This window comes from Bombina bombina, chromosome 3 (assembly GCF_027579735.1).
Source record: "Bombina bombina isolate aBomBom1 chromosome 3, aBomBom1.pri, whole genome shotgun sequence".
Taxonomy (NCBI): Eukaryota; Metazoa; Chordata; class Amphibia; order Anura; family Bombinatoridae; genus Bombina; species Bombina bombina.
In genome coordinates, this window is record NC_069501.1 from 502,036,398 (window position 1) to 502,052,001 (window position 15,604).

The window sequence follows — 15,604 nt, forward strand, 5'->3', positions numbered from 1 at the left end:
GCATGCTGTATTTTTCTGTCATGGATTCGTGGTAGCTTGCCAGTTTCTCCAATGAGTAGTTTCCTCTTAGGACCTCTACTCTCTTTTGAGGTGGACGTTCCCAGCCCGTTTTTGGGTTGGGTCTGTTTCTTGGAGGGGAGGTCGGGGATCTGTCTGCTCTCTTGGGTCTGACCGTGTTCTTTTGTTGTCCCTGTTGTCCTCCCTGGTGGGGGGTTCACGGGCGTTTCCTCCATTGGTTGCGTTGCTGCTGGTGTGGGTTATTTTCTGGGATCTGGACTTTGGGGCGCGCAGCAATTAATGGAATTAGTACAAGATCAATGTGTCAAAAATATAGGCAAAATATTAGTGAAATATTGTCCAAAGATATTTAAAGGGATAGTAAACCCAATTTTATTCTTTTGTGATTCAGATAGATCATGCAATTTTAAGCAACTTTCTAATTTACTCCTATTCTTCGTTCTCTTGGTATCTTTATTTGAAAAGCAGAAATGTAAAGCTTGAATATTTATTTGTAGGACCAGGAGCAATTTTACAATAATGCACTGATCAAATCTATATCAGTGTTCCATAGATCCTTGAACCACAGATAAAGTGATATAAAAAATGGAAAACGATTTATTTATAAAATAGGTTAAATTAACCACAAAAAAAAACATAGCAACAATAAAAGAACAACAAAGTAGTTAATATAGGTCAAGCATCCGAGTACTCTCTAACTCGTTGAAAATATGAGAGTAAGTAAAGTGACCATACAAATATAAAAGATTCTGAAACAACAAATAATTTTAAAAAAGCAAGGTGCTAAAAACAGAACAAAACCAAGGTGATCACTCTTGCACAAATATATAGCTATAAAACCGAATAGAATAAAAAGAATTGTCTTATCTGTATTCCATGCAAAACTCTGAAAAGTGCAGTGTGAATCTGTTTAGCGTGTTGCTGTGAAAACTGGAAGCGAGAGTAGAAAAAACGGAAGTGACGTCACTATCTCGCGATACCTTACTCTAGGATAGAAGATTTTGAAGAAGCAGCATCGACTAGCACCTTCTCGCACCACTGCTGACTTCTATTCCCTGCCCCTCACTCCCATGTGACCGCTGTTGGCCAATCACAGGCTCGTATAAATTTAAGGTACACACACACACATGGATATATATATATATATATATATATTTTGAAAAGCATCAACAAGAACTTTTTGGAGAATTAGTTTGTTAACAGTATCCGTATTTATCAGTAAAGTTAATCATGTAGTGGTGAAGACAATTCCATACAGGAACCCCACAATAGCGGAACTCACCACTTCGTTATCAGGTTACATGAAACATCCAATTGTAAGGTATCAAAGGACCTCTCTGAAGCCCACCGTAGTCGTGTAATCACCAATGCACGCTATTCATACTCCTGGTATTGGGGTGTAATCTGCAAAGCAATTTCCAATATGTCTAGTGGACTCCAGCGTGCCGCCTTTGTAACACACCTGCTGAATGAAGGGTGTGAGACTGCTCCGAACTCCGGCGCTGCTGGGGCTCTCCAGAACCCGTCAGATTCAATTGAAAATTTAGCAAACAAGTCACAGTTCACAGTTCCGGTGCAAGGAAAGGCAGGGAGAGAAATTGTCGGTTAAAATAAAATATATTTATTTATACTTGCATTAAAAATATAGACAAAGGCACAGCAAACTGACAGACTTTGGCTGACGCGTTTCCTGCCTTACAGGCATTTCATCAGAGCACAAAATGCAGTGTTACTAACAGCTGTTAAATCAGTGAAAAGACAAGACCTCAGCCAATCATAGTAAGTAGTTTCATTACCAAAATTAACCATTTAGTTACTTCTACGTGAGGCAAGCATAATCAAAGTATCTACCTGGATTAATGCACTTGTATTTTCAAATAACACTCTAAAAAATACTATACAAAAAGTTTCTTAAAACTAAAAACAAATAACATTCTAGTTTACATATTGATCTGGGAATTATTCAGAGCTTAATCTTAAACTTACACACTTCGTATATACCCCAGGCAGAGTACATAGTATCAATTGCAACATAATATAGTAGCTATTAAGGTATAAAAAGTTAAATGCAACCTGATATGTAGCAAGCCGATGCAATTGATATCTAATGCACTTCTAACTGGGAAATATTGAGTGCTAACACATAATACAAATGAATTTTTCTTTCAGGAACATTTGTTGATAAACAGAGTTTGATATTATCACTACGTTGTCAAAATAATGAAATTTGTCTACCGGATTTTAATCTGTCTTATTCTGTATTTATCTCATTCAATAAGACTCTCAAATAACATGTCAGTACAACAATATTATTACTAATAATAATCAGTATTTATATCAGGTACAGCCTATGTCATTTGTAAGATACTCACACATTTAACCACTGCATCAAAAATATATATCATGCACTGTAATTCACCCATCTTCACTATCTGACTCTACAGTGTACATGAGGGAATTATCGTAAATCTGGCTTTACCCACAGCCACGTGGGTAATGTCCGTTTTACCCAGGTAATCCTAGGATTACCCAGCTTTCTTACTTTATTTCAAGTTTCAGCCACACCCATTGCTAACAGGTGTATAAAATCCAGTACATAGCCATGGAATCTCCATAGAAAAATATTGGAGCAAAATGACTTTAAATGCGACACTCTCATAGGATTCCACCTTTGCCACAAGTCACTTTGGGAAACTTCTGTCCTACTAGATCTACCCAGTAACCTGTAAGTGTTATTATTGTGAAGTGAATATCTAGAAGCAACAGCAGCCCAGCCACAAACTGGTAGACCACACAAACTCGCAGAGCGAGGGATGCCGATTGCTGAAGCACGTAGCCTGTAAAAATAATCTTTCATCTGTTGCATCACTTGACTACAAAGTTCCTAACTGCCTCTGGAAGCAAGTGTTATATCCCTTTAATCAAGCTAGGTATAATTTAGAAGTGTATATTATTTTCTATAGTGTGATATTTTAGGTCTGCAAATTCAATGTAATTTGTCCTTTCACTTTGCTGTGAGGGGTCTTCCTGGATTGTGTGGTTTTAGCACTTTCAGAAATAAAGAAAACCAGATCGTTCTCCTTCTCTGTCCTTTTATTTGGCGTATATCCAAACACGGGAAAAATTCACCAGCTATCTTGTGTAATAAAATTTTCCAAGTGTGTCCAAAGTAAATTTACATCACATTATATCATAGCATAAAAATGGGCTTGACCAATATTATAATTTCTGCAAACATAAGCACTTATTTCTTACAAAATCTCTGTAACCTTTTGCGTTTTTTGCTTGGTGTTAGCAACACGTGTCACAAGAAATACAGCATATGGCTAGTGTCTAATGTTCTTCCTGTTATAAAGCACAAAGAACAAACTTAATTCTTATGACTTATAGTAACTTTCTTAGGTCGCAACATTTACAAAGGTCAACCAGTACCTAACAGAACAACTACAGGGGCAAAAGGGGGCGAACACATAATCTAAACAATGGTATTCGTATCAGAATGCTAAGAGAAAACAGTCTGGTCTTATTGCTATACTTAGTAAAATAAAGGCCAAATATTGGTAGTCTATTATCAGATTGGCTTCATTCTCTTGGTATACTTTGTTGAATGAGAAGCAGTGTACTTCTGGGAGCTAGATGGCCAATCAGCAGTTAGTCCTCAGTAATGCATACCTAAGCCTACCTAGGTATGCTTTTCAACTAAGGATGCAACAGACTGAAGCAAATGAGATAATACAAGTACATTGGAAAGTTTTTTAAAATCACATGTTCTGTCTGTTAATAAAAGACAAATGTAGTTTGCATGTCCCTTTAAGGTATATTTGTAGCTAGATCTGGGGCGAGATTACATATGCGGCGCAAGTTTCAGCATAACTGCTGAAACCCGCGTCGCCCGTAATTTCCCCTTGCACATCAGGTAATCATATAAACTCTCGCTGGCAGTTCATAAACTGCCGTAAGTCGGATAAACTAGCAATGTCCAGAAATGTGAGTAAATACACATTTCTGGAGTCGCCAGTGACAGCAGTTTAGAAACTGCCAGCGCCTAAGAAACAAAAAAAAAAAAGTTAAATATCCCGTAAAAGTCTAACCCACCTCCCAAAAATAAACTCGACTTGTCAAAATCCCTATACCCTCAATTAAACCACATCGCAGCTAATAATAAAAGTATTAACTACTAAACGGCCAACAACGCAATATGCCTAATTAAACTATTAATCCCTAATTCGCCATTCACCCACATCTCAATCTACCTAATAAAAGTATTAACCCCTAAATCTGCCATTCACCCACATCGCAATCTACCTGTTAAAAGTATTAACCCCTAAATCCGCTAATCCCAACTTCGCAAACTACCTAATAAATATATTAACCCCTAATCCGCCATTCACCCACATTGCAAATCTACCTAATAAATCTATTAACCCATAATCCGCCATCCCCCCCACAACGCATTAAACATATTACACTATTAACCCCTAAACCATCAACCCCCACAATGCAAATAACTAATTTAATTACTAAGCCCCCTAAATTAACCGCAATTACATTAAATAAAAAAATACTTCGTTACAATTAAAATAAAAACCTAACATTACTTAAAAAAAAAACTAAGATTAAATGAAATTAATCTAAAATTACAACAACAAAAAAAGTCTAACATTACAGAAAAAAATAAACTGAATTATCCAAAATAAAACATTTAAACCTAATTCCTATGAAAATAAAAAAGCCCTCGCAAAATAAAAACACCTTAAAAGGACCTTTTGTAGGGCATTGTCCCAAGTTTAACAGCTCTTTTACATGTAAAAAATACTAAGTCCCCCCTAACAGTAAAACCCCCCACCCACCAAACCCCCTAAAATAAAAAAACCTAAATCTAAAAAACCTAAACTACCGATTGCCCCTAAAGGGGCATTTGTATGGGCATTGCCCCTTAAAGGGCATTCAGCCCTTTTATGCCCTTAAAAGGGCAATCAGATCTTTTACAGCCCCAAAAAAAACATAATCCCAAAAAAAAAGCCATCCCAATTTTTTTTAAAAAAAGCCTAAGGGGGATATTTATCAAAGCCTCAACTGTGTTGCATTCGCCGGCACCAATACACTCGCGGCCGCGGATCTCAATACGATCTCCATATTTATAAAAAAAGACGCGCACCAAGTACGGGGCGATGAGCATCGGACTGTTGTTAACTAGTCGTCATTGATCTCGCGTCTATTAGGCTTTTTACCAACTTTATTTATACCCTGTCACTAAACGCCGCCACTATACTAAAATGTTTAACCCCTATCCCGCCGCAACCTAAATAAAGTTATTAACCCCTATCCTGCCGTTCCCGGACCCCGCCGCAACCTAAATAAAGTTATTAACCCCTATCCCGCCGCAACCTAAATAAAGTTATTAACCCCTATCCCGCCGTTCCCGGACCCTGCCACAACCTAAATAAAGTTATTAACCCCTATCCCGCCGCTCCCGGACCCTGCCACCACTAAATAAACGTATTAACCCCTAAACCTCTGGCCTCCCACATGACTACCGCTAACTAAACCTATTAACCCCTAAACCGCTAGCCCCCCATTTAGCCATAAACTAAATTGAGCTATTAACCACTAAACCTAACAACCCGCTAAATTAAAATTACAAGATTCTTATCTTAATATAAATTAAAACTTACCTGTAGAATTAAAATAAACTATTTTTAAACTATTAATTAACCTACCCTAACTATTATACTACAATTAAATTAAACTAGCAATTAAATAAACTAAATTACATATTAAAAAACCTAACTCTACTACAATTATTTAAATCTACTATTAAACCTTATTACAAATTACTAAATTACCAACAAAAAAAAATAAAAAAGATCATCAAAATTCCCCAAAGAAATCAGCTATTTTACCTGTAAAAAAAACACACACCCCAACAGTAAAACCCACCACCCAACCAACTTCCCCCCCAAATAAAAAACTAAATCTAAACTAACCTAAGCTCCCCATTGCTCTGATTGGGCATTTTTTATGGGCATTGCAAACCCACCCAAGAAACCCTTAAATAAACCTAACACTAACCCCCGACGATCCACTTACAGTTATTGAAGTCGTGCTTGAAGGATCCATCAAGTCGACAAGAAGTCTTCATCCGGGCGGCCTCTTCCATCTTCATCCATGCGGAGTGGGTCCATCCTGAAGACATCCAGCGCGGAGCTCCTCTTCATACGTAAACTGTAACTTCAATGCAAGTGACATCGTCCAAGATGGCGTTCCTTGCATTCCTATTGGCTGAAATATTTCAATCAGCCAATAGGATTAGAGCTGCTAAAAATGCTATTGGCTTTTCCAATCAGCCAATAGGATTTGAGCAGCTCTCATCCTATTGGCTGTTCGCCGGCTGGATGAAGATGGAAGAGGCCGCCCGGATGAAGACTTTTTGTTGGCTGGATAGATCCTTCAAGTGGGACTTCAATAACTGTAAGTGGATCGTCGGGGGTTAGTGTTAGGTTTATTTAAGGTTTTTTTGGTGGGTTTTATTTTTAGATTAGGGACTGGGGAGGTAAAAGAGTTAAATGCCCTTTTAAGGGCAATGCCCATACAAATGCCCTTTTCAGGGCAATGGGGAACTTAGGTTATTTTAGATAGGTTTTTTTATTTGGGGGGGTTGGGTGGTGGGTTTTACTATTGGGGGATGTTTGTATTTTTTTTTTTTTTACAGGTAAAAGAGCCGATTTGTTTGGGGCAATGCCCCACAAAAGGCCCTTTTAAGGGCCATTGGTAGTTTATTGTAGGCTAGGATTTTTTTTATTTTTTGATAGGGCTATTAGATTAGGTGTAATTCTTTTTTATTTTTGATAATGTGGGGTTTTTTTCCGTAATTTTGTGGTTTTTATTTTTTGTAATTTAGCGGGGGGGTTTTTGGTAATTTACGCCTAGATTTAGAGTTTGGCATTAGCCGTCAAAACCAGCGTTAAGGGCTCCTAACGCTGGTTTTGGGCTACCGCTGCTATTTAGAGTCATGTAGGTAAGGGTCTAACGCTCACTTTGCACCCGCGACTTTTCCTTACCGCAGATCCCCCTACGCCATTTGCGTATCCTATCTTTTCAATGGGATCTTTCTAACGCTGGTATTTAGAGTCTTGGCTGAAGTGAGCGTTAGAAATCTAACGACAAGACTCCAGCCGCAGAGAAAAGCCAGGAGTTAAGAGCTTTATGGACTAACGCCGGTTTTTAAAGCTCTTAACTACTGTGCTCTAAAGTACACTAACACCCATAAACTACCTATGTACCAATAAACCGAGACCCCCCCCCACATCGCCGCCACTCGAATAAAAATTTTTAACCCCTAATCTGCCGACCACACACCGCCGCCACCTACGTTATCCCTATGTACCCATAATCTGCTGCCCCTAACACCGCCGACCACTATATTATATTTATTAACCCCTAATCTGCCGCCCCCAACGTCGCCGCCACCTACCTACACTTATTAACCCCTGATCTGCCGACCGGACCTCACCTCTACTATAATAAAGTTATTAACCCCCTAATCCGCCTCACTCCCGCCTCAGTAACCCTATAATAAATATTATTAACCCCTAATCTGCCCTCCCTAACATCACCGACACCTAACTTCAAGTATTAACCCCTAATCTGCTGACCGGACCTCACCGCTACTCTATTAAATTTATTAACCCCTAAAGCTAAGTCTAACCCTAACCCTAACACCCCCCTAAGTTAAATATCATTTTTATCTAACAAAATAAATCTTATTAAATAAATTATTCCTATTTAAAGCTAAATACTTACCTGTAAAATAAACCCTAATATAGCTACAATATAAATAATAATTATATTGTAGCTATTTTAGGATTAATATGTATTTTACAGGCAACTTTGTATTTATTTTAACCAGGTACAATAGCTTTTAAATAGTTAATAAATATTTAATAGCTACCTAGTTAAAATAATTACAAAATTACCTGTAAAATAAATCATAACCTAAGTTACAATTACACCTAACACTACACTATCATTAAATTAATTAAATAAATTAATCCTATATAAAACTAAAGACTTACCTGTAAAATAAACCCTAATATAGCTGCAATATAACTAATAGTTACATTGTAGCTATTTTAGCATTTATATTTATTTTACAGGCAACTTTGTATTTATTTTAACTAGGTTCAATAGCTATTAAATAGATATTGACTATTTAATAGCTACCTAGTTAAAATAATTACAAAATTACCTGTAAAATAAATCCTAACCTAAGTTACAATTAAACCTAACACTACACTATCAATAAATTAATTAAATAAACTACCTACAATTACCTACAATTAAACCTAACACTACACTATCAATAAATTAATTACATAAAATACCTACAAATAAATACAATTAAATAAACTAACTAAAGTACAAAAAATAAAAAAAGAACTGTTACAAAAAATAAATAAGTTACAAACATTAAAAAAAGATTACAACAATTTTAAGCTAATTACACCTACTCTAATCCCCCTAATAAAATAACAAAGCCCCCCAAAATAAAAAATGCCCTACCCTATTCTAAAATAAAAATAGAAAAGCTCTTTTACCTTACCAGCCCTTAAAAGGGCCTTTTGCGGGGCATGCCCCAAAGAATTCAGCTCTTTTGCCTGTAAAAAAAAACATACAATCCCCCCCCCCCCAACATTACAACCCACCACCCACATACCCCTAATCTAACTCAAACCCCCCTTAAAATAAACCTAACACTAAGCCCCTGAAGATCTCCCTACCTTGAGTCGTCTTCACCCAACCGGGCACCGATGGACCAAAAGAAGACATGCGGAGCGGCAGAAGTCTTCATCCTATCCGGGCAGAAGAGGACATCCGGACCGGTAGACATCTTCATCCAAGCGGCATCTTCTATCTCATCCGGAGCGGAGCCATCTTCTTCCAGCCGACGCGGATCCATCCTCTTCAACCAACGCCTACTCGCCGAATGACGGTTCCTTTAAATGACGTCATCCAAGATTGCATCCCTCGAATTCCGATTGGCTGATAGGATTCTATCAGCCAATCGGAATTAAGGTAGGAAAATTCTGATTGGCTGATGGAATCAGCCAATCGGATTGAACTTGAATCTGATTGGATGATTCCATCAGCCAATCAGAATTTTCCTACCTTAATTCCGATTGGCTGATAGAATCCTATCAGCCAATCGGAATTCGAGGGACGCCATCTTGGATGACGTCATTTAAAGGAACCGTCATTCGCGAGTAGGCGTCGGTAGAAGAGGATGGATCCCCGTCGGCTGGAAGAAGATGGCTCCGCTCCGGATGGATGAAGATAGAAGATGCCGCTTGGATGAAGATGTCTAACGGTCCGGATGTCCTCTTCTGCCCGGATAGGATGAAGACTTCTGCCGCTCCGGATGTCTTCTTTTGGTCCATCGGTGCCCGGTTTGGTGAAGACGACTCAAGGTAGGGAGATCTTCAGGGGCTTAGTGTTAGGTTTATTTAAGGGGGGTTTGGGTTAGATTAGGGGTATGTGGGTGGTGGGTTGTAATGTTGGGGGGGTATTGTATGTTTTTCTTTACAGGCAAAAGAGCTGAATTCTTTGGGGCATGCCCCGCAAAAGGCCCTTTTAAGGGCTGGTAAGGTAAAAGAGCTTTCTATTTTTATTTTAGAATAGGGTAGGGCATTTTTTTATTTTGGGGGGCTTTGTTATTTTATTAGGGGGCTTAGAGTAGGTGTAATTATCTTAAAATTGTTGTAATCTTTTTCTAATGTTTGTAAATTATTTTTTTATTTTTTGTATCTTAGTTCTTTTTTTATTTTTTGTACTTTAGTTAGTTTATTTAATTGTATTTATTTATAGGTATTTTATGTAATTAATTTATTGATAGTGTAATGTTAGGTTTAAATGTAGGTAGTTTATTTAATTAATTTATTAAAGGGACACTGTACCCAAAAATTTTCTTTCGTGATTCACATTGAGCATGAAATTTTAAGCAACTTTCTAATTTACTCCTATTATCAAATTTTCTTCATTCTCTTGGTATCTTTATTTGAAATGCAAGAATGTAAGTTTAGATGCCGGCCCATTTTTGGTGAACAACCTGGGTTGTCCTTGCTGATTGGTGGATAAATTCATCCACCAATAAAAAAGTGCTCTCCAGAGTACTGAAACCAAAAAAAAAGCTTAGATGCCTTCTTTTTCAAATAATGATAGCAAGAGAACGAAGAAAAATTGATAATAGGAGTAAATTAGAAAGTTGCTTAAAATTGCATGCTCTTTCTGAATTACAAAAGAAAAAATTTGGGTACAGTGTCCCTTTAATAGTGTAGTGTTAGGTTTAATTGTAACTTAGGTTAGGATTTATTTTACAGGTAATTTTGTAATTATTTTAACTAGGTAACTATTAAATAGTTATTAACTATTTAATAGCTATTGTACCTGGTTAAAATAAATACAAAGTTGCCTGTAAAATAAATATTAATCCTAAAATAGCTACAATATAATTATTATTTATATTGTAGCTATATTAGGGTTTATTTTACAGGTAAGTATTTAGCTTTAAATAGGAATAATTTATTTAATAAGATTTATTTCTTTAGATAAAAATTATATTTAACTTAGGGGGGGTGTTAGTGTTAGGGTTAGACTTAGCTTTAGGGGTTAATAAATTTATTAGAGTAGCGGTGAGGTCCGGTCGGCAGATTAGGGGTTAATACTTGAAGTTAGGTGTCGGTGATGTTAGGGAGGGCAGATTAGGGGTTAATAATATTTATTATAGGGTTATTGAGGCGGGAGTGAGGCGGATTAGGGGTTAATAACTTTATTATAGTAGTGGTGAGGTCCGGTCGGCAGATTAGGGGTTAATAAGTGTAGGTAGGTGGCGGCGACGTTGGCGGCAGCAGATTAGGGGTTAATAAATATAATATAGGGGTCGGCAGTGTTAGGGGCAGCAGATTAGGGGTACATAGGGATAACGTAGGTTGCGGCTGTGTACGGAGCGGCAGATTAGGGGGTTAAAAAAATATGCAGGGATCAGCGATAGTGGGGGCGGCAGATTAGGGGTTAATAAGTGTAAGGTTAGGGGTGTTTAGACTCGGGGTACATGTTAGGGTGTTAGGTGCAGACATAGGAAGTGTTTCCCCATAGGAAACAATGGGGCTGCGTTAGAAGCTGAACGCTGCTTTTTTGCAGGTGTTAGGTTTTTTTTCAGCTCAAACGGCCCCATTGTTTCCTATGGGGGAATCGTGCACGAGCACGTTTTTTAAGCTGGCCGCATCCGTAAGCACCGCTGGTATTTAGAGTTGCAGTGGCGGTAAATTATGCTATACGCTCCCTTTTTGGAGCCTAACGCAGCCCTTCTGTGAACTCTAAATACCAGCGGTATTTAAAAGGTGCGGGAGAAAAAAAGCACCCGTAGCTAACGCACCCCTTGGCCGCAGAACTCTAAATCTAGCCGTTTGTAATTTGTAATAAGGTTTAATAGTAGATTTAAATAATTTTAGGACGGTTAGGTTTTTTTAATATGTAATTTAGTTTATTTAATTGCTAGTTTAATTTAATTGTAGTATAATAGTTAGGGTAGGTTAATTAATAGTTTAAAAATAGTTTATTTTAATTCTACAGGTAAGTTTAAATTTATTTTAAGATAGGGATGTTGTAGTTTTAATTTAAAGTTAGCGGGTTGTTAGGTTTAGAGGTTAATAGCTTAATTTAGTTTATGGCGATGTGGGGGGCTGGCGGTTTAGGGGTTTTTAGGTTTAGTTAGTGGTAGTGATGTGGGAGGCCAGAGGTTTAGGGGTTAATACATTTATTTAGTGGCGGTGGGGTCCGGGAGCGGCAGGATAGGGGTTTATAACTTTTTTTAGGTTGCGGAGATGTCGGGGAGCGGCGGAATAGGAGTTAATAATATTATGTAGGTGGCGGTGATGTTGGGGCGGCAGATTAGGGGTGTTTAGACTCGGGGCTTATGTTAGGGTGTTAGGTGTAAACGTTACATGTTTTCAACCATAGAAAACAATGGGATATCTGGCAGCATCGAACATAAGCTTTCGCTGCTTTCAGATTCCCATTGATTTCTATGGCATCCGCGGCCTCCAGGGTGGCGGATTGAAACCAGGTACGCTGGGCCGGAATAGTGGCGAGCGTACCTGTTAGAAATTTGATAACTTGAAAAAAGTGTCAGAGCCAAATGTGTATTCGGAGCATCTGTAATGACGTAAGCATTGATCTGCGTCGGATTGTGACCTGGCGGATTGTATGTTACATCACAAATTTCAACTTTTGCCGGTCTATAGGCTTTGATAACTAGGTCAGATCAAACTCGCAAACATTTACACTGCGGAATTCTGGCGTATTTGCGGTTGACGGCTTGATAAATATCCCCCTAAGTCTAACCCCAATTAGGTACTCACCATTCCTGAAGTCCGGCGGAGAAGGTCTTCTTCCAGGCGGTGAAGTCTTCTTGGAGGCGGCGACATCTTCCAGCATAGGGACCTCTTCTAGCTTCATCCAGGACCAAGGCGACGCGGAGCAGAGGTGACAGCGGAACAAGATCGGCGACCGCAGAGCCATACAGCGTGGAGATCCTCTTCGTATGATCATTGCCACACACTGAGGACCGAATGCAAGGTACCCGTTTAAAAATGGGGTACCTTGCATTCCTATTGGCTGACATTTTCAAATCAGCCAATAGGATGAGAGCGGCTGAAATCCTATTGGCTTATTGATAATTTGGTTTATTTTTTTCTGTAATGTTAGACTTTATTTTTTGTAATTTTTAGATTAATTTCATTTAATCTTAGATTATTATTTTTTTAAGTAATGTTAGTTTTTTTATTTTAATTGTAATTTAGTATTTTTTAATTTAATGTAATTGGGGTTAATTTAGGGGGTGTTAGGATAGGGGGCTTAGTAATTAATATAGTTATTTGCTTTGTGGGGGTTGGCGGTTTAGGAGTTAATAGCTTAATTACGTTGATTACGATTTGAGGGGTTGGCGGTTTCGGTGTTAATAGCTTAATTAGGTTTATTGCAATGTGGGTGGTTGAAGGTTTAGGGGTTAATAGTGTAGTTAGGTTTATAGCGTTGTGGGGGTTGGCGGATTAGGGGTTAATATGTTAATTAGATACTATGTGATTTGGGGGTTGGCGGATTAAGGGGTTAATAGGTAGAGATGTGGGGGGATGGGCGGATTTGGGGTTAATAGGTTTATTAGCTATATTGCGATGTGTGAGTTGGCGGATTAGGGGTTAATATATTTTATTAGATATTGCAGTGGGGGATGGCGGTTGACAGGTAGATAGATACTGTGCATGCATCAGGTGTTTGTTAATACTTCCAGGGAGTTTCGGTGCTCACATTTTCAGCGCAAGGCTTGCTGCGCCTGCCTATGTGTCGCAAGGTGAAAATAGAGTAACATTTTTCTATTTTCGCGGCATAAGTCCTTGAGCTGAATGTGATACCGACTTGCGGCACGGTTCTATGTTTATGGGAGTACAATTAGCGGGCGACGGGTGAAATATACGCGCCACATTTATATGCGGCGCTGTATATGTGATAGCAATTCCTGACTAAAAAAACGTTGACGCCGGCTTTTGCGGGCGATGCCGCGTATGTAATCGCGCCCCTGATGCCCACATATCAGTCTTCATCCTACTAATACAAGCAGCACACATGGGAATACATATTAGTCTGCCACCTTAAATGTTTCGGCTCATAACCAGATATCCCAGCATCAGGTGAAGGTGCCATGTATACTGTCTGAAATTCTAGAATAAATTGACTTTATTCAGTATAAATAAGCAATTTGTTTCTGCATGTGTTCACATATTCGACAATGCCAAAATAAAATGCATCCTATAACAAAGGTTTTCTTTTTCCAAAATGATCAAAATGGCTAAATACAAAATTGTCTGATTTTTTGAGCAAATGGTAACATCCTTGTAATACTCAACTGATAATAATATATGCAAATGTACACATTATTTATTGTGAGATAAGTAGTACATTGATATAAAATATATGTTGTGAAATTGTTAATTTTGTTTATTTTTGGCTTATTGCATTTCATTTATTTGCATTTCAATATGTAATATTGAAAGCTATCAATCTGAATTTTCATGTAATTTATATTCATTGTCTTCCCCAGAGTACCTTACAATTGGGCTGTCGTCTGTGAAAAGGAAGGGTGCAAACTATGTTTTAGAGACTATTAAGTCTATATTTGATCAATCAAGTGAAGATGAACTTAAAGAGATGGTAGTTGTTGTCCATCTGGCAGACTTTAATATGAAATGGAATGTTCAAATGGCAAAAGAAATATCTCAAATGTTTAGCCAATACATTCTAAAGGGACACCTTCTTCTTATTCATGCACCTCAAGAATTATATCCACCCCTTGAAGGTCTTAAAAGAAATTACAATGATCCAGAAGACAGAGTGAAATTTAGGTCCAAGCAGAATGTTGACTATGCTTTTCTAATGAACTTCTGTGCCAACCTTTCAACCTATTATCTGATGATTGAAGATGATGTTCATTGTTCCAAATCCTTCCTTGCTTCTATCAAGAAAGCAATAACATCAAAGGAAGGGTCATACTGGGTCACACTGGAGTTTTCCAAGTTGGGCTACATTGGGAAGCTTTACCAATCAAGAGACTTACCCAGGTTAACTCAGTTTCTCTTAGCCTTCTACCAGGAAATGCCTTGCGACTGGCTTCTAGTACACTTTCGCCTGCTATTGACACAGAAAGACGTCATCCGGTTTAAGCCATCTTTATTCCAACATATTGGCTTATATTCCTCCTTCAGGGGAACAAAAAACCACCTTAAAGATGATGACTTTGAAGAGGATCCCTTTGACATTCCAGATAATCCAGTGGCTGATGTGTTAACCAACATTGCTACATTCAAGGATTACCATCCTAACAAAGCCTATGGCACCAAGGATGGATATTTTTGGGGTGAATCTCCTCAAACTGGAAGCTACTTTGCTTTGGCTTTTCACAAACCTGCCCATCTCTCAAGAATCTCAATCAGGACTGGCTCTGATGAAAGAAAGACTGACATTCTTCTTCATGGTCATTTTGAAGTCAGCAAAGAGCGTGCTAATGGTAAAGACTGTTCCAACTACATCCAGATTGGGACTTTCAATAAGGGTGTATTTGAGAAAAATAACTTGGAAGATTTGGTCACTTTCCCTGCACAGTGCATTAGAATATATGTATCAAAGAGTCAAAATGAATGGTTAATAATTAAAAGCATAAAAGTATGGACTACCTAAACATTTTCAGATGACAAGAAAGATTTATTTTTACTAAAAATAATTTAAAGATTTGCAATTTTGAATGACATATTATTTTAAATGTTATTATAAATATAATGGGACAGATTAAGAGGGGAGCACTAACAAATAGGTGTGAGTGATAAGGGGTATATTGCGGGTGTTTGCGCAAGACGGGTTTTGCACTCGTATTACAAGTTGAAAGTAAACCTGATCGCTTGAGCGCAATCGCGATTTACGCTAGAATGATTACAGCATCCTCAGAGCTCTGGTAAAAAACTGTCACAAAAATACATTACAA

At 37.9% G+C, this 15,604-nt stretch overlaps 1 protein-coding gene across 1 annotated transcript in view; it reads left to right on the plus strand.

Annotated features, from left to right (window-relative positions):
- Positions 1-15,361, plus strand: part of LOC128653522 (alpha-1,3-mannosyl-glycoprotein 4-beta-N-acetylglucosaminyltransferase C) — a 327,145-nt gene extending 311,784 nt beyond the window's left edge. Inside the window, exon 4 of the mRNA XM_053706871.1 lies at positions 14,171-15,361. Coding sequence (XP_053562846.1) covers positions 14,171-15,303 — 1,133 coding nt within the window. The 3' untranslated portion in view covers positions 15,304-15,361. The remainder of the gene's footprint in view (positions 1-14,170) is intronic.
- The last annotated feature ends 243 nt before the right edge of the window (positions 15,362-15,604 follow it).